Source organism: Haemorhous mexicanus (genome assembly GCF_027477595.1).
Source record: "Haemorhous mexicanus isolate bHaeMex1 chromosome 32 unlocalized genomic scaffold, bHaeMex1.pri SUPER_32_unloc_2, whole genome shotgun sequence".
Classification (NCBI taxonomy): domain Eukaryota; kingdom Metazoa; phylum Chordata; class Aves; order Passeriformes; family Fringillidae; genus Haemorhous; species Haemorhous mexicanus.
Genome location: NW_026775983.1, coordinates 149,724 through 168,747, shown reverse-complemented (window position 1 = coordinate 168,747; position 19,024 = coordinate 149,724). Strand labels below are relative to the sequence as shown.

The 19,024-nt window shown below is 49.8% G+C and overlaps 1 protein-coding gene and 1 pseudogene across 3 annotated transcripts; one reads left to right on the top strand and one right to left on the bottom strand.

The window, feature by feature from the left end:
- The window catches only part of LOC132322668 (zinc finger protein 850-like), a 10,827-nt pseudogene extending 3,060 nt beyond the window's left edge, over positions 1-7,767 (top strand).
- A 123-nt stretch (positions 7,768-7,890) lies between these two features.
- On the bottom strand, positions 7,891-13,918 carry IER3 (immediate early response 3). 3 transcript variants are annotated; one of them, XM_059837353.1, is made up of 4 exons: positions 12,652-13,918; positions 12,593-12,607; positions 12,354-12,512; positions 7,891-8,768 (listed from the first exon to the last, which is right to left on the bottom strand). In XM_059837353.1, exons 1-4 carry the CDS (start codon positions 12,703-12,705, stop codon positions 8,472-8,474), a joined length of 525 nt encoding a protein of 174 aa, XP_059693336.1. In that variant the 5' UTR covers positions 12,706-13,918; the 3' UTR covers positions 7,891-8,471. The 3 variants fall into 3 exon arrangements, with proteins under 3 accessions (XP_059693336.1, XP_059693338.1, XP_059693337.1); XM_059837355.1 differs by having other exon boundaries at positions 12,593-13,917; XM_059837354.1 differs by lacking the exons at positions 12,593-12,607; positions 12,652-13,918 and adding an exon at positions 10,223-11,256.
- Between the last annotated feature and the right edge of the window lie 5,106 nt (positions 13,919-19,024).

Genomic DNA, 19,024 nt, shown 5'->3' with positions numbered 1-19,024 from the left:
TCCCAAAATTTCCCCCAGAAAGATCCCAAAATTCTCCAAATCCATCCCAAAATTATCCCAAAATTCCCCATAAAATTCCCCAAATCCCCCCCAAAATTATCCCAAAAAATCCCAAAATTTTCCCCAAAATTCCCCCAAAACTATCTCAAATTTCCCCCCAAAAAGCCCCAAAATTCCCAAATTTTGGGGGGATCCTGACGGGGATTTGGGGGATTTTTGGGATTTTCCAGGCTCGGATTTGGGGATTTTGGGGCTGAAGATGCAGGAAAATTACGAGAACGTCATTTCCTTGGGTAAGAACATCCCAGAAATTTGGGAATTTTGGGAAAATTTTGGGAATTTTTGGGAATTTTTGAGGGCGTTTCCAGTGGAGAATTTTGGGGGCAAAAAATAATTTTTGGGGAGGGGAAATTTTGGGATTTTTTGGGGAATATTTTTAATAATTTTTAGGTTTTAATTTTTTTTTTTTTTTTTGGGGGGGGGTGGGAATTTTGGGAATTCCCCAAGGAACAAATTTGGGAATTTTTGGGAATTTTTTGGCAGCTCCCGAAGCAAAATTTTTTGAGAATTTTGGGATTTTTTTGGAGGGGAATTCTTGAGGCAAAAACCCCAAAAATTTTAAATTTTAGGACCCCTCCCCCCCCCAAATTCCCATCTGGGAGTTTTCCTGCCTCAGTTTCCCTGGAACGATTTTCCCCCTAAATCACCAAAATTTGCCCAAAATTTGGGGGTTTCACCCCAAAACGGAGCAGGGGGTGGGAAAATCCACTCTGGAAATTCCCCAAATTCACCGAAATTCCCCCAAATTCCCAATTTTTGCCCCAAAAAGCCGAGGAGATCGCCATCAGCTGGCCGCGGATCACCGCCTTCGCCGAATCGCACCGGAGACGCGGCCTCGGCGCCGGTGAGTCAACGGGGCGTGGCCAAGAGGGGGTTGGGTCTTCCAGTTGGCCAACGCAGCCATGAGTGGGTTTGTGCTATTCCAGTTGGTCAACCCAACCATGACCTTGGTTGGTCAACCCAACCTAGGACATGGTTGGACTCTTCCAGTTGGCCGACCCAACCATGAGTGGGTTGGACTCTTCCAGTTGGTCAACCCAACCAAGACCATGGTTGGTCAACCCAATCAAGGGTTGGACTCTTCCAGTTGGCCAACCCAACCAAGAGAGGGTTTGGATGCTCTGGTTGGTCAATCCAACCATGAGTGGGTTGGGCTCTTCCAGTTGGCCAACCCAACCAAGAGAGGGTTTGGATGCTCTGGTTGGTCAATCCAACCATGAAGGGTTTGGGCTCTTCCAGTTGGCCAACCCAACCAAGACCTCGGTTGGCCAACCCAGACAAGACCTTGGTTGGTCAAGCCAGTCAGGGGTTGGGCTCTGCCAGTTGGCCAACTCAACCTAGGGCATGGTTGGACTCTTCCAGTTGGCCAACCCAACCAAGAGAAGGTTTGGACTCTTCCAGTTGGCCAAAGCAACCATGAGTGGGTTTGGGCTCTTCCAATTGGTCAACCCAACCAAGACCATGGTTGGCCAACCCAACCAAGAGAGGGTTTGGATGTTCTGGTTGGTCAATCCAACCATGAGTGGGTTGGGCTCTTCCAGTTGGCCAACCCAACCAAGACCTCGGTTGGCCAACCCAGTCAAGGGTTGGACTCTTCCAGTTGGCCAACGCAACCAAGAGAGGGTTTGGATGCTCTGGTTGGCCAATCCAACCATGAGTGGGTTGGGCTCTTCCAGTTGGCCAACCCAACCAAGAGAGGGTTTGGATGCTCTGGTTGGTCAATCCAACCATGAAGGGGTTGGACTCTTCCAGTTGGCCAACGGAACCCAAAGTGGGTTTGGGCTCTTCCAGTTGGCCAACCCAACCAAGACCTTGGTTGGTCAACCCAGTCAAGGGTTGGACTCTTCCAGTTGGCCAACCCAACCAAGAGAGGGTTTGGATGCTCTGGTTGGTCAATCCAACCATGAAGGGGTTGGACTCTTCCAGTTGGCCAACCCAACCAAGACCTCGGTTGGCCAACCCAGTCAAGGGTTGGACTCTTCCAGTTGGCCAACACAACCCAAAGTGGGTTGGGGCTCTTCCAGTTGGCCAACCCAACCAAGAGAGGCTTTAACCAAATTCAATTTACCCAAAACCTTCAGAATTTCCAGGAATTTCTTCCAAAATTCCACCAAAAATTTTTGGGGCAATTTCGGGAATTCCCTTTAAAATCCCCCCCCCAAAATCTTTGGGATTTTTCAGGAATTTTTCCTTTAATTTGACCCAAAATTTTGGAATTTTCCGGAATTTTCATCGATTTTTAAAATCAAATCCGCCCAAAATCTTTGGAGTTCTCTGGAATTTTCATCAATTTTCATTACTGAACCCAAAATCTTTGGAATTCTCTGGAATTTTCATTGATTTGCATTACTGAACCCAAAATCTTTGGAATTTTCTGGAATTTTCATTAATTTTCATTACTGAACCCAAAACCTTCAGTATTTTCTGGAATTTTCATCGATTTTCATTAAATTTGCACAAAATGTTCGGAATTTTCCACAATTTTCAGGAATTTTTATTAAATCCACCCAAAATCTTCGGAATTTTCTGGAATTTTCATCCATTTTCAATCAATTTGCCCAATATCTTCGAAATTTTCCAGAATTTCCAGGAATTTTTATTAAATCCGCCCAAAATCTTCGTAATTTTCTGGAATTTTCATTAAATGAGCCCAAAATCTCCAGAACTTTCCAGAATCTTCTCAAAATCCCCTTCAAATCCCAAATTTTTGGAATTTTTTCCCCATTTTTTTTTTCCCCACCTCCCCAGCCGCCGAATCCGAGGGGGAGCAGCCCCGCCCCTCCCCCCCGCCGGCTCCGCCCCCTCCCCCTGTGGGAGGGGCGGGGCCGGAAGGGGCGGGGCCGGAAGGGGCGGGGCCGGAGCTGCGCCGGCAGCTGGGGCTGATCCTGCAGACGGCCGGGAGGAGCCGGGTGGAGAAGATGCTGCGGGAGCTGGTGCGGGAGCAGGGCCGGGCCGGGCGGCGCCGAAACCGGCGCAGGGCGGCCAAGGACGGCGGTGAGTTCGGCAAAAAAAAATTTCCCTAAAAAAAACAGATTTTTCCCCAAAAAATTCCCTCAAAAAATGAGGTTTTTGCTGAAAAAAAGGGTTTTTTTTCCCCAAAAAAATTGGTTTTTCCCAAAAAATCCCCCCCCCAAAAAAGTGGTTTCTCCCAAAAAATTTCCCCCCCCAAAAAAAGAGGATTTTTCCCCAAAAAATTCCCTCAAAAAATGAGTTTTTTGCTGAAAAAAAGGGTTTTTTTCTCCTCAAAAATTGGTTTTTCCCAAAAAATTCCACCCCCCCCAAAAAAGAGGATTTTTCCCCAAAAAATGGATTTTTTTCCTGAAAAAAAATATTTTTTTTTTCCCCAAAAAATTACCTAAAAATAAGGTTTTTCCCAAATGATTATCATTAAAAAAGGGGATTACCTCCCTGCCAAAAAAAAGTGTTTTCTGCCCTAAAAAATGGGTATTTCCCTAAAAAAATGGGATTTTATGAAAAAGAAATTTATAAAAAATGGTTTTTCCCCCCCCCAAAAAATTGGTTCCTCCCAAAAAATTCCATGGAATTCCATGGAAAAATTTGGGGTTTTTTTGGGAATTTTGGGGGTCATCAAGTCAATGGTCAATGGTCAACCCCATCCATGGAATTCCATGGAAAACTTTGGGGTTTTTTGGGGGGAATTTGGGGTCAACAGATCCATGGCCAAGGTCAACGGCCAACCTCAACCCCATCCATGGAATCCACGGAAAATTTGGGGTTTTCTTGGAATTTTGGGGTCAACGGATCCATGGCCAAAGTCAACGGTCAACCCCAACCCCATCCATGGAATCATGGAAGAGTTTGGGATTTTTTGGGGATCCATGGCCAAGGTCAATGGTCAACCCCAACCCAACCCATGGAATCCATGGAAAATTTGGGGGTTTTTTGGAAATTTGGGGGTTGATGGATCCATGGCCAAGGTCAATGGTCAACCCCAACCCCATCCATGGAATCCATGGAAAAATTTGGGAGTTTTTGGGAATTTTGGGGTCATCAAGTCAATGGTCAACCCCAACCCAACCCATGGAATCCATGGAAAATTTGGGGTTTTTTTTGGAATTTTGGGGTCAACGATTCCATGGCCAAGGTCAACGGTCAACCCCAACCCAACCCATGGAATCCATGGAAAATTTGAGGTTTTCTTGGAATTTTGGGTTCAACGGATCCATGGCCAAGGTCAACGACCAACCCCAACCCCATCCATGGAATCATGGAAGAGTTTGGGATTTTTTGGGGATCCATGGCCAAGGTCAACGACCAACCCCAACCCAACCCATGGAATCATGGAAGAGTTTGGGATTCTTTGGGGATCCATGGCCAAGGTCAATGACCAACCCCAACCCAACCCATGGAATCCATGGAAAAATTTGGGGTTTTCTTGGAATTTTGGGGTCAACGGATCCATGGCCAAGGTCAACGCTCAACCCCAACTCAACCCATGGAATCATGGAAGAGTTTGGGATCTCATTCATTCCCTCCCATCCCCCTGCAGGCGCCGGCGCCGGCAGCGGCCCCGAAGACGACCCCACCCCTCCGACCACCCAAGACCCTCCCTCACCGCAACCCCCGACCGACCCCGACCCTCCGGCCACCCCAAAGACCCAAAACGCCGCCGGGAGCTGCTCGGAATGCGCCAAAACCCCGGCCAAACCCCGGCGCTGCTCCCAGCGCTGCCGGCGCTGCCGCGGCGGCGCCGAATCCGACAAACCTCACCGCTGCGCCGACTGCGGCAAAGGTTTCAGCCGCGGCTCCAACCTGGCGCAGCACCGGCGCATCCACACCGGGGAGAGGCCGCACCGCTGCGGCGACTGCGGCAAAGGCTTCATCCAGCGCTCCGACCTGGCGCGGCACCGGCGCGTCCACACCGGCGAGCGGCCCTACGCCTGCGCCGACTGCGGCAAACGCTTCAGCGTCAGCTCCCACCTGGATCGGCACCGCCGGATCCACGCCGGCGGGCCGGGCCCGCCAGAACAACATAAAACCAAGACGGCGGCGGCGGCGTCGCCGGCGGTGCTGGCGGAATCGGCGCCGTTCCGTTGCGGCGATTGCGGGAAGAGCTTCGGGCAACGCTCGGCGTTGGCGAAACACCGCAAAACCCACAGCGGGGAGCGGCCGCACCGCTGCGGCGACTGCGGCAAGAGCTTCAGCCGCGGCTCCAACCTGACGCAGCACCGGCGCATCCACACCGGCGAGCGCCCCTTCGCCTGCGGCGACTGCGGCAAGGGATTCATCCAACGCTCCGACCTGGAGCGCCACCAGCGCGTCCACACCGGCGAGCGGCCGTACTCCTGCGGCGAGTGCGGCAAGAGCTTCAGCGTCAGCTCCCACCTGGACCGGCACCGGAAAATCCACGCGGCCGAACGCGCCTCCTACCGCTGCCCCGAGCACCTGGCCGGGTTTTTGGCGGCTCACCGGCACGGGAGGTTGTTCCAGTGCGGGCAGTGCGGGCGGTGTTTCGGTCAAGGCGCGGCGTTGTTGAAGCACCAGCGGTCTCACGGCGGCGTCGGCGGCGCCGCCGGCGGTTCGGCCTCGCCGAAATGTCTGGATTGCGGGAAAAGCAGCCGGGGGTTGTGCCAGGATTGCGGGCGGCAACCGGAAGCGGCGCCGGCACCGGAAAAACCCTACAAATGCCAAGAGTGCGGGAAAAGCTTCGGGCAGCGCTCGGCGTTGGTGAAGCACCGGCGCATCCACACCGGCGAGAAACCCTACAAGTGCCAGGATTGCTCCAAAGGCTTCATCCAAAAATCCGACCTCACCATCCACCGCCGGATGCACACCGGCGAGAAACCCTACGCGTGCCGGGAGTGCGGGAAGTGCTTCAGCGTCTCCTCCAACCTCCTGACCCACCAGAGGACGCACCTGGGCGAGAAACCCTTCCAGTGCTCCGAGTGCGGCAAGAGCTTCATCCAGCGCTCCGAGCTCACCATCCACCGGCGCGTCCACACCGGCGAGAAGCCCTACGAGTGCCGCGAGTGCGGGAAGCGCTTCAGCCGCAGCTCGCACCTCAACCGGCACCGCCGCACCCACGGCAAAGCCGGCGCCGCCTCCTCCTCCTCGTCTTCCTCCTTCTCTTCCTCCTCCTCCTCTTCCTTCTCCTCTTCTTCTTCCTCTTTTGCTGCTGCTGCTTCCTCCTCCTCCTCCTCCTCCTCGGCCTTCCCGGCGTTCCCGGGCTCCTCGGCCGTGCCGGCGCCGTTGGAGCTGCCCTGGGCGTTGGCGTTGCCGGGCCGGGCGTTCCCGGGGTTTCCGGTGGGTAATTAAGGGCTGGGGGTTAATTAGGGGTTGATTGATTGGGGGAATTAGAGGGGGGAGAGATGAGGGGGATTCTGGTGGTGCCGGGGGGTTCCCAGTGCTCCCAGTGCTCCCAGTGCCCAACTGGGCTTGGCCAACCCAACCCCCAGCTTGGCTTGGTCCCATTGAGTCCTGAGAGCTAATTAACCATCTCTAATTAATTAGGGACGAATCCTGTCATTAATTAGGAGGGGAGGTGAGGAATTCCCATCATTCCAGGGTTCCGGTCATTCCCAGTGCTCCCAGTGCTCCCAGTGCCCAATTGGGCTTGGCCAACCCAACCCCCACCCTTGGCTTGGTCCCATTGAGTTCTGAGAGCTAATTAACCATCTCTAATTAATTAGGGGTGAATCCAGTCATTAATTAACTGGGAAGATGAGGAATTCCCATCATTCCCAGTGCTCCCAGTGCTCCCAGTGCCCAACTGTGCGTGGCCAACCCAACCCCCACCCTTGGTTTGGTCCCGTTCCATTCTCCTGGCTAATTAACCATCTCTAATTAATTAGGGGTTGGTTAATTGGCTAATTAATGACTGGAGGGGGAATTCCCAGCATTCCCAGTGCTCCCAGTGCTCCCAGTGCCCAACTGGGCGTGGCCAACCCAACACTGGGGCATCCTCCCAACCCTCCAATTGGTAAATTTGGGGAAAAAACACAAAAAAAATTGGGAAAAATCCCCAAAAATCTGGGGAAAAACCACAAAAAAATTGGGAAAAATCCCCAAAAATCTGGGGAAAAACCACAAAAAAATTGGGAAAAATCCCCAAAAATCTGGGGATAAAACCCCCAAAACTTGGGAAAAAAACACGAAAAAAATTGGGAAAAATCCCCAAAAATCTGGGGATAAAACCCCCAAAATTTGGGAAAAAAACCACAAAAAAATCTGGGAAAAATCCCCAAAAATTGGGAAAAATCCCCCCAAATTTGGGGAAAAACCCCATAAATCAGGAAAAATGTCAAAATTCAGGGAAAACCTTGAAATTCCAAGGAAGAAACTGAAAAATTGGGGGGAAAAAACCCTTAAAAAATTGGCAGAAACCTTAAAAATTTGGGGGAAAAATTGCGAAGTTTGGGGGAATAAACCTCAAAATTTGGGGAAAAAATTAAATTTTAGGGGAAAAAAAATCAGAATTTGGGAAAAAAAATCCCAAATCTGGGTAAAGAATTCCACCCAATGTGGGTTTGGAAGGAAAAATTGGATTTTTTAAAAAATTTTTTTGGGTTTTTTTCCCCAAAAAAATGGAGCGAAATTGAGGTTTTTTTAAAACTTTTTTTGCCTTTTTTTAAATGAAAATTTGAATTTTTTGTTTTTTTTTTTTTTTTTGTTACTTTTGTGACTTTGTATTTTCTGTGTCGGGTCAATAAAAATCCGACTTGGGCTGGAAATGCCAAAAATTTGGAATTTTCTCGTTATTTTATGTAAAAACTTCGGGATAAAATGGTCAAAAATTGGGATTTTTTTCATCATTTTCTCCTCTCTCATTCTGAGCACAAGAAATTCCAATTAAGACACAACCCCTGTTAATTAATTCAATTGATGAGTTTAATTAATTAAAATATTAAATACATCCCAAAATGGAATTACAATAAATAATCCAGAGGTAATTAATCAATAAATAATTAATAAATAGTAGCAAATAAATAATGACAAATAAATATTAATAAATAATATAAATAATTAATAATGAATAAATTCAGCAGCCACAGGCGCTGAAGCTGAGGTAGAGGTGACCTCGTTAATTAACACCTTGTTAACGAGGCCATCCTGACCACGCCCCTTTCCAGTGCTCCCAGTTCCAAACTGGGATTGAGCAACCTCAAAATTCCAACCTGGGGCTTGTTCCCACCTTCATTGTGAGCTAATTAATGAGCTGGTCATTAATTAGGGGCTAATTAACCAGCTAATTAATGAGGGAATGGGAAACCCCCCACTCCATCCATGACTCCGCCCCTTTCCAGTCCTCCCAGTTCCAAACTGGGATCGTCCAACATCGATTGGTTCCTTCCAACACGTGGAGCTCTTCTTAATTAATTAACAACCTCGTTAATTAATCCAGGAGGGCATGGCAGTCCCGGGTGCCGCCCCCAAGGTTGAGGGGGGGTCCCTCAGCGCGTCCTGGCGCCACCAGGGGGCGACAACAGCGGTGACAAAGGAGGTGACCAAGGAGGTGACACCGACCACGAGGGGCAGGAGCCACCCGTGGGTGCCACCGCCGTCGTCCCGTTGGCGCTCCCGGCGGGAATTTGGGGTCCCTCTGGAATTGGGGGTGGCCTTGTCCCCCCCGAGGTGACATCGGAGACGTCGCCGGGCGCGTTGTAGATCTGGGTGCCCACCACGGCCAAGAGGAGCAGCAGGAGGCGCTTGGCGGCGCTGGGTTCTTCCGAGGGGAGGGGGCGACGCACCTGGAAAGGGGGAAAAGTTTCAGAGTTGGGGTCAGGGATCATAGGGATGGGGGAAATTTCTGGAATTTTGGGGGAAATTCACGGAATTTTGGGAAAATTTTGCGGTGGGAAAAGTGTGGGAGGTGGGATTAGAGATGGGGAACCCATCCAAGGGGTGACCCGGGCGGATCCTGCTTAGCTTCAAAAAAGGTTTGGGGGAATTAACACCCCCTGGGGCAGATAATTCCAATTTTGGGGCAAATAAATCCCATTTTGGGGCAAATAGATCCCATTTTGGGATAAAATTCCCTTTTGGGGGAGGAAAATAAATCCATTTTGGGGGGGAAAAGTCCCTTCTAGGTCAGGTTGGGGAACCCAACCAAGGGGTGACCCGGGCGGACCCTGCTTAGCTTCACAAAAGGTTTGGGGGAATTAACACCCCCTGGGGCAAATAATTCCAATTTTGGGGTAAATAATTCCCACTCTGGGATAAAAATTTGCTCTTTTTAGGGTAAATAAATCCCACTCAGGATTTTTGGGGGAAAAAGGTCCCTTTTTGGGATAAATAATTGGTTAGTTACATTGCGGAACCCATCCAAGGGGCGACCCGGGTGGACCCTGCTTAGCTTCACAAAAGGTTTGGGGGAACTAACCTCCCCTGGGGCAAATAATTCCAATTTTGGGGTAAATAATTCCCACTCTGGGATAAAAAATTCTTCCTTTTTGGGCAAATAAATCCCAGCCTGGAGAAGGGAAGGGTCCAAATCCTCCCCCGAGGGCGCCAGGAAAGGCTGAGTCAGAGCGGAGAGGGTGGAAGTGACTCAGCCTCCCCCACCCCTCCAGGAAAGGAGGCCAATTTTGGATTCCGGCCGGGGAATTCCAGGAATTTGGAATTTGGGAGGGGTTTGGGGGGGACCTATAGGGGATTTGGGGGGTTTAGAGGGATCTAAGGGGATTTGGGGGGTGTAGGGGGCTTGGGGACGGGGAGTTTGGGGGGATTTAAGGGAGTTTGGGGGGATTTAGGGAGAATTTGAGGGAGTTTAGGACCAGTTGGGGGGGATTTAGGGTGAATTTGGGGAAGTTTAGGATGAGTTTTGGGGACTTAGGGTGAATTTGGGGAAGTTTAGGGCAAATTTGGGAAAGTTTAGGACGAGTTTGGGGGATTTAGGGCGAATTTGGGGAAGTTTAGGGAGGTTTAGGGCAGATTTGAGAGGGTTCGGGGCCGTTTTGAGGGAGATCAGGGCGAGTTTGGGAAATTTGGGGCAAATTTTAATAGTTTGAGGCGAATTTGGGAAAAGTTTGGGGCGAATTTTACAAGTTTGGGGTGAATTTGGGCAAGTTCAGGGGGGTTTAGGTGAAGCTATAAGTGACATCTGACATCTATAGGGGACATAAGGGATATAAGATGACGCAAACCACCCCAAAACCTCCAAATTTAGGATAAAACCCCCCCAAAAATTCCCTCCCATACTCACAGCGGGCGGATAAAGAACGCGCCGATGGCGCCGCCGGGGCCTGGAAGGGCCGGGGGGCGGCGGGAGGGGTTCGAAGGTGAAGTGACGAGGTGGGGACGGTGCCACCCCTTTGGGGACACCCTCGAGATGTCCCCAAATTCGCCCCGGACACCTCGAGGTGGCCGCGACCGCCGCTACCATCGACATGGCGGAAAAGGAAATGCCGGGATTCGAACCCGCGGCCTCGGGGTTATAACAAGAGGGTGGAGGCCACGCCCACGACGCGATTTGATTGGCGGAGAGCGGAGGGGTGGGACTTGTGGGAGGCCACGCCCACTTGGAGCGGAATTGGGGAAATTCCCGAATTTTGAGTCACGGATTTTGCGTCATTGGCGGGGGAAAAAATTGGGAATTTCGGGGGAAAAGCCGGGAATTTTATGGGGGAAAACACGGGAAATGCAGAGGGAAAATAATGGGAATTTTTGGCGGAAAAAATGGGGGGGGTTTGGGGAAAAAACGGGATTTTTTGGGGGGAAAAATGGGATTATTTGGGGGGAAAAAAAAAGGATTTTTGGGGGTAAATAGGATTTTTTTGGGAGAAACCACGGGAATTAGCGAAGGAAAAAATGTGATTTTTTTGGGGGGGAGGAAAGAGGGAATTTTTTGGGGGAAAAAAGGGAATTTTTAGGGAAAAAATTGGGATTTTGGGGGGAAAATTTGGGATTTTTTTGAGAGGGGAAATTGGGAATTTTTGGGGGAAAGAATTCATTTAAATAAATTTAAGTTTGAATTTTTATTAAGGTTTATTGAAAGAAATGCAGCGAAATGAAGGATTTTTCTTTAAAGATGGGAAATGGTCACCAAAAAAGGCTCCAAAAAAATTGAAAAAAAAATCATTTAAAAGCCCCCAAAAAGCCTCAAAAAAAGGGGAAAAAAGCCCCCCAAAATTTTAAATATTCCCTAAAAAAGGGCTCCAAAATTCCCTAAAAAAAGCTCCAAAAAAAGCCCCAAAATTCCATTTTTTGCTCCGGATTTTGTCCCTCGGTGGCCTCGACCTGCAAGGGGGTGAGGGAGAGACCCCAAAATGACACAAAATTCCTGAAATTTAACCCAAAAAATCCCAAATTTTTTAAATCAAAAAAATCCCAAAATTTCACCCCGAAAATATTAAATTTTTTTAATCAAAAAATCCCAAACTTTCACCCCGAAAATCCCAAATTTCACCCCAAAATTCATCCAAAAATCCCAAATTTATTCCCAAAATTTCACCTCAAAACGCCAAAAATTCTCATTTTTCCCCCCCAAATTTTTGTCGGGCTCCATTCCCGGGGTCGTTCCCGTGGGAATTCCGGGAATTTCCCAAATTTGGGGAATTTTGTCCCAATTTTCTGCCTCCGGTTCTTACGTGGAGGGGCCACGGGAGACCCCCACGCCTTTGGGGGAGGGGTCCTAAAATTCCCCAAAAAATCCCAAAAATTCCCCAAAAATTAAAAGAAAAATCCTCAGAATTTTCCCCAAATTACCCCAAAAATTCCAAAAATTTTTCCCCCAAAAATCCCCAAAAATTCTTAAAAAATTCCCCCAAAACTTCCCTAAAATTCCAGCAAGAAATCCTCAAAAATTAAAAAAAAAACCCCAAATATTCCCCAAGAAACCCCCTCCCGAAATTCCCAAAGAATTCCCAAAAAATTCCCAAAAAATCCCTAAAATCCCCCAAAATATTCCCCCCAAAATTCCCCAAAATTCCCAGAAAAAAATCCCAAAATTCCCCAAAAATCCCAGAATTCTGGGAATTCCAACCTCCAGGCTGTTTTCCCCCAAAATCCATTTTATTCCTAAATTTCCAAGATTTTTTTTCCCGAAAAATTCCAGGATTTTTTTTGCCAAAATTCCTCCAATTTTCCCCAAAATTCCACCATTTTTACCCTCAAAAAATAATTTTTTCCCCCAAAAAATTCAAAATTTTCCCCAAAATTCCAGCATTTTCCCCTAAAATTCCAATTTTTTTCCCTAAAATTCCAGGATTTTTCCCCCAAATTTTACCATTTTCCCCCTAAAAAATTCCAATTTATTTTTTCCCCAAAATTCCCTTTTTTCCCCCCCAAAAAATTCCATTTTTTTCCCCCCAAAATTCCCGGATTTTCCTCCTTACCTGGGCTCGGATCCGGGCCTTCCTCCGGAGGCATTTGGGGTTTTCTATAGGGGAATTTCTATAGGGGATTTGGGGTTTTCCATAGGGGAATTCAGGATTTTCCAGAGGGGATTCGGAGTTTTCTACAGGGGAATTTTCCATAGGGGATTTGGGGTTTTCTATAGGGGGAGTTGGGGTTTTCTATAGGGAAATTTGGGATTTTCCAGAGGGGATTCGGAGTTTTCTATAGGGGAAATTTCCATAGGGGATTTGGGGTTTTCCATAGGGGAATTTGGGATTTTTCTATAGGGGATTTGAGAATTCCCATAGGGGAATTTGGGATTTTTCTATAGAGGAATTTCAGATTTTCCATAGGGGGATTTTTGATTTTCCATAGGGGGATTTGGGGTTTTCCATAGGGGAATTCAGGATTTTCTATAGGGGAATTTAGGGATCCCCTATAGAAGACTCGAGTTTTTCCATAGGGGGATTTTGATTTTCCATAGGGGATTTTTGATTTTCTATAGGGGAATTTGGGATTTTCTATAGGGGAATTTAGGGATCCCCTATAGAAGACTCGAGTTTTTCCATAGGGGGATTTCCTATTAGGGGAGTTTGGGATGTTCCAGATCCAGGATCCCCTATAGGATCTATAGGGTGTGTAGGGGCCGGCGTGTGCCGGGGCCGTGGCGGATCCCCTGCAGGGTCCCCTACAGGACAGGGTCCCCTATGGGATCCATACGGCCCCGGCCGTAGGTGACCCCGGCCTTGCTGTGGCCTCGGCCCCGGGGGCAGCGCACGGGACAGCGCCCCCCGCTGGGGGACAGGGCCTCTGGAGCCCCTATAGAGCCCCTATGGATCCCTCATAGATCCCCTATGGATCCCCTATGGGAGCCCCTATGGATCCCCTATGGCTTCCCCATGGATCCCTTATAGATCCCCTATAGATCATCAATGGGACCCCTATGGACCAGTGGGATCCCCTATGGAAACCCCTATGGATCCCTTATAGATCCCCTATGGAATCACCAATGGGACCCCAATGGATTCCCCATGGATCCCTTATAGATCCCCCTATGCAATCATCCCTTATAGATCCCCTATAGATCATCTATGGGACCCCCTATGGACCAGTAGGACCCCCTATGGATCAGCTATGGATTCCCCATGGATCCCTCATAGATCCCCTATGGAATCACCAATGGGACCCCAATGGATTCCCCATGGATCCCTTATAGATCCCCTACGCAATCATCCCTTGTAGATCCCCTATAGATCATCTATGGGACCCCCGATGGACCAGTGGGATCCCCTATGGAAACCCCCATGGATCCCTTATAGATCCCCTATGGATCCCTCACAGATCCCCTATGGAATCACCAATGGGACCCCAATGGATTCCCCATGGATCCCTTATAGATCCCCTCCGGGAGCCCCTATGGATCCCTTATAGATCCCCTATGGATCCCTTATAGATCCCCTATGGAATCACCGATGGGACCCCAATGAATTCCCCATGGAACCCACAACGGGTCACCTATAGATCCCCTATGGAACCCTGTGAATCCCACCCCACCCCCCTCAGGGAATCACCTATGGATCCCCTATAGAGCCCCAATGTCCCCTATGGAATCCCAATGTCCCCCACAGGGCCCCAATGTCCCCCATAGGATCCCAACCCCCCCTATAGATCCCATAACCTCCCCCAAACCCCCCTATAGACCCCTCACATCCCCTATAGAACCCCATTTCCCCTATAGATCCCATAACCCCCCTATAGGTCCCATATAGGACCCCCAACCCCCCCCAAATCCCTTTAACCCCCCCATAGAACCCCACTGTTCCCTATAGATCCCATAACCCCCCCTTTAGGTCCCCTATAGACCCCATAAGGTCCCCCAGACCCCCCCTCAAAGTCCCCTATAGCCCCCACAGGTCCCTCCAAGTCCCCTATAGACCCCTCCAATCCCCCCTATAGGTTTCATATAGGGTCCACTCCCCCCAAAATCCCCCCCAAAAAAACCTTTAAATCCCCCCTATGGATCCCATAGAAGGTCCACCCCCCTCAAAGTCCCCTATAGACCCCATAGGTCCCATATAGGGCCCAACCCCCCCCTCAAAAATCCCCTATAGGTCCCATCCCCCCCCCTCAAAGTCCCCTATAGACCCCATAGGTCCCATATAGGGCACAACCCCCCCCTCAAAAATCCCCTATAGGGCCCAACCCCCCCTCAAAGTCCCCTATAGACCCCATATAGGTCCCATATAGGGCACAACCCCCCCCTCAAAAATCCCCCTAGAGGTCCCATCCCCCCCTCAAAGTCCCCTATAGACCCCATAGGTCCCATATAGGGCCCAACCCCCCCCCCTCAAAAATCCCCTATAGGGCCCAACCCCCCCTCAAAGTCCCCTATAGACCCCATATAGGTCCCATATAGGGCCCAACCCCCCCCTCAAAAATCCCCTATAGGGCCCATCCCCCCCTCAAAGTCCCCTATAGACCCCATAGGTCCCATATAGGGCCCAACCCCCCCCTCAAAAATCCCCTATAGGGCCCAACCCCCCCCTCAAAGTCCCCTATAGACCCCATATAGGTCCCATATAGGGCCCAACCCCCCCCTCAAAAATCCCCCCAGAGGTCCCATCCCCCCCTCAAAGTCCCCTATAGACCCCTTAGGTCCCATATAGGACCCAACCCCCCCTCAAAAATCCCCTATAGGGCCCAACCCCCCCTCAAAGTCCCCTATAGACCCCATATAGGTCCCATATAGGGCCCAACCCCCCCCACAAAGTCCCCTATAGACCCCATAGGGCCCAACCACCCCCAAAAAATCCCATATAGGTCCCATATAGATCCCAACCACCCCCAAAAAATCCCATATAGGTCCCATATAGGGCCCAACCACCCCCAAAAAATCCCATATAGGTCCCATATAGGGCCCAACCACCCCCTCCCCCAAAGTACCCTATAGCCCCCATAGGTTCCGGATATCCCCAGAAACCACTCCGGATATTCCCCAAATCCCCCCTTCTAGATTTCCTCCGCCTATAGATCCCCTATAGATCACCCTCCCCCCTCCATAGGTACCATCAAACCCCCACCCCCCTCCCTTCCCCTCCCCCCACCCTCCATCCATACGTTCCGGATATCCCCAAAAACCACTCCGGATATCCCCAAAAATCCCCCCCCTATAGATCCCATACAGATCCCCTATAGATCCCATACAGGCCCCACACACCCTCACGCCCACCCCGCCCCCCACACGTTCTATACCCCCCTCAAACCCCATGAAACCCCCCTGGGGTCCCTTTTAGAAGCCCCCAGCCCCATTTGGAACCCCCAAACCGCCCCTATAGAGCCCCTATGGCCTCCATACGTCCCCTCCCCGCTCTCCCTCAGCCGCCTCTAAAATGGCGGCCGCCACCTCCCCCTCACGGCAGCGAAGCCACGCCCCTCGTACGCCGCCACCGCTGATTGGCTGCTCCTCCCCTAGCGACAGCGCTGATTGGTTTAGAGGAGTGGAAGGCGGGGTTTAGCCATGAGGGGAGCGGAAAAGGGTTTTGGCGGGGAGGGGGCGGGGTTATGGCGGATGATTGACGTGGCTGGTCTCGATAGAGGGCGGGGTTATGCAAATGAGTGGGCGCGGTTTGATGATAGGGAAGGGGGAGAAGGCGCTAATAATTAATGATATTGGGGATAATGGCTAATTAGAGCCAATTAATGGGTAAATACGGCTAATAACCGGGTAATAATGGCTAATTATCGCTAATTAATAGGGGTAGTAATAATAATTAGGGCTAATATTATTATTATAATATATTGTGGCTAATTAATGGCATATTAATAGCTAATTAATGGGTAATTATAGCTAATCATTGCTAATTCATGGGGATGATCATGGCTAATAATGGCTATTAATTAGGAAATAGTAATAAAAAATTGGAAATTGTGATTATTAACGGGAAATAATTAGGAAATTATGGGGAAATCATGACTAATAATTAGGAAATAGCGACTAATAAGGATGAATAATTAATGAATTATTATTATTAATTAGGAGTTAATTAGGAAATCTCCCCTCCCCCCTCCCCCCCTTTTCCAGCTGTTCCTGGAGCAGCCGGGGGGGGGGAGGGGCGGCAGCTGCGGGGTCACGTGACCGTTCCCATCTCCACCCCCCCTTTGGGGGGAGGGGAGGGAACCGGGGGGGGGAGGGAGGAGGAAAAAAAAGGAAATTTTGGGGTGAAAAAACGGGAATTTGGGGGGAAAATTCCCCAAAAATGGGAATTTTGGGATAAAAGTGTGAAAAACGGGAATTTTTGGGAATAAAATGTCCCAAAAATGGGAAATTTTGGGAATAAAAATGGTCCCGAAATTGGATTTTTAGGGGAGTTTGGGACTAAAAAGAGTCCAAAAATTGGAATTTTGGGAATAAAATGTCACCAAACCGGGAATTTTTGGGATCAAGTGGTGCCAAGATTGGAATTTTGGGGGGATTTGGGAATAAAAATGGGAATTTTTGGGGTTTGGGGGCAAAAAAGCTTCACAAAAATGAGAATTTTGGGAATAAAAGGATCTCAACAATAAGATTTTTAGGGGAATTATGAATAAAAATCATAAAAATGGGAAATTTGGGGAATAAAAAGTCCCAAAATTGTAATTTTTGGGGGAATTTGGGAATAAAAATGGGAATTTTGGGAGGTTTTTGGGGGGGAAAAGTGCCAGAAATGGGAATTTGGGAATAAAAAGCTCCCAAAATGGGAATTTTAGGAATAAAAGTGTCCCAAAAAAGGGAATTTTGGGACTAAAAAGCTCCCAAAAATGGGAATTTTGGGGCTAAAAGGGTCCCAAAAATGGGAATTTTGGGGGAATTTGGGAATAAATGTCCCAAAATTGTAATTTTGGAGGAATAAAAATGGGAATTTTGGGAAAAAAAAGATGCTAAAAATGAGAATTTTGGGAATAAAAATCTCCCCAAAAATCGCATTTTTGAGCTTTTTCCCTCCCTCAAAAACCCCAAAATTTCGGGATTTTTTTTTTCCTTTTTTTTAGGGGGCGGGGGGGGAAATTTTGGGAATTTTTCCCTTGGGAATTCCCGCGGGAATTCGGGGTCCGGGAGCCCCCCTGGAACCCCCCCCTGGAGGGGGGAGGTCCCGGGAATTTCGGGATTTTGGGAGGGTCCGGGGGGGATTCGGGAGCGACCAGAAGGAGCCGAGCGGAGCGGTGGGAACCGGGAGAGGGAAAAATTGGGATTTTTGGGGGAATTTTGGGGAATTTTGGGAATTTTAGGGGGAGTTTGGGGGAGATTTGGAAGAAATTCGGGGATTTTGGGGCGGAATTTGGGAGTTTTGGGGGCAATTTGGGAGGAATCGGGGTGAAAATTCGGGATTTTTTGGGGGGGTTTGGGGGAAATTTTGGGATTTACGGGGAAAATTTTGAATTTTGGGGGGATTTGGGGGATTCTGGGGAAAAACGGGAATTTTGGGGGGATTTTGGGGGGGAATGTGGGAGTTTGGGGGCAAAAATTGCGAATTTTGGGAGGGTTTGGGGAGAAATTTGGGGATTTGGGAGGATTTGGGGGGATTTGGGAATTTTGGGGAGATTTGGGGGGGATTTAGTGGGGATCTGGGGGGAAATGTGGGAATTTGGGGGAATTTTGGAGGAAATTTGGAAGAAATTTGGGGATTTTGGGGGGATTTTGGGAGTTTTGGGGGGAGTTATGGGGAAATTTTGGGAGTTTTGGGGGAATTTGGGGGGAAATTTGAAAGAAATTTGGGGATTTTGGGGGAGTTTTGGGGATTTTGGGGGAGTTTTGGGGATTTGGGGGAATTTGGGGGCGAAATTTGGGGATTTTGGGGGGGATTTTGGGAGCTTTGGGGAGATTTTGGGGGAATCTGGGGCGATTTCGGCAATTTGGGGGGAATTTGAGGGAAATTTTGGGGAATTTTTTGGAATTTCGGTCAATTTTGGGCAATTTGGGGCCGGTTTTGACCCCCCCGGGTGGTTTTAATGGATGGTAATGAATATTTATCTTTATGCAAATGAAGGGGTGGGGTCAGGGTGAGACCACGCCCCCTCCGCAGCTGTTGTGGGGGGGAGGGGAGAGGGGGGAAATTCCAGCAAAGGATTCTGGGAACAGCTGCTGGGGGGGGGGTCCCAGTGCTCCCAGTGCTCCCAGTCCCTCCCAGTCCATCCCAGTCCATCCCAGTCCCTCCCAGTCCCCTCCCAGTCCATCCCAGTCCATCCCAGTTCCTCCCAGTCCATCCCAGTCCCTCCCAGTCCCTCCCAGTCCCATCCCAGTCCATCCCAGTCCCTCCCAGTCCCCCCCAGTCCATCCCAGTCCCTCCCAGTCCATCCCAGTCCCTCCCAGTCCCTCCCAGTCCCTCCCAGTCCCTCCCAGTCCATCCCAGTCCCTCCCAGTCCCATCCCAGTTCATCCCAGTCCCTCCCAGTCCCTCCCAGTCCCCTCCCAGTCCATCCCAGTTCATCCCAGTCCCTCCCAGTCCCTCCCAGTCCCTCCCAGTCCCTCCCAGTCCATCCCAGTCCCTCCCAGTCCATCCCAGTCCCTCCCAGTCCCTCCCAGTCCCATCCCAGTCCATCCCAGTCCCTCCCAGTCCCCCCCAGTCCATCCCAGTCCCTCCCAGTCCATCCCAGTCCCTCCCAGTCCCTCCCAGTCCCTCCCAGTCCCTCCCAGT

What these genes read in the sequence shown, in the direction of transcription:
- IER3 (XM_059837353.1), bottom strand. Translation starts at nt 12,705, where the DNA reads ATGGAAAATCTGAAATTCCTCTATAGAAAAATCCCAAATTCCCCTATG. An exon ending in AGGCCCGGATCCGAGCCCAG is followed by an intron (nt 8,769 to 12,353) that starts GTAAGGAGGAAA and finishes CCCCCTTTCCAG; the next exon opens with GTGCGTCGCCCCCTCCCCTC.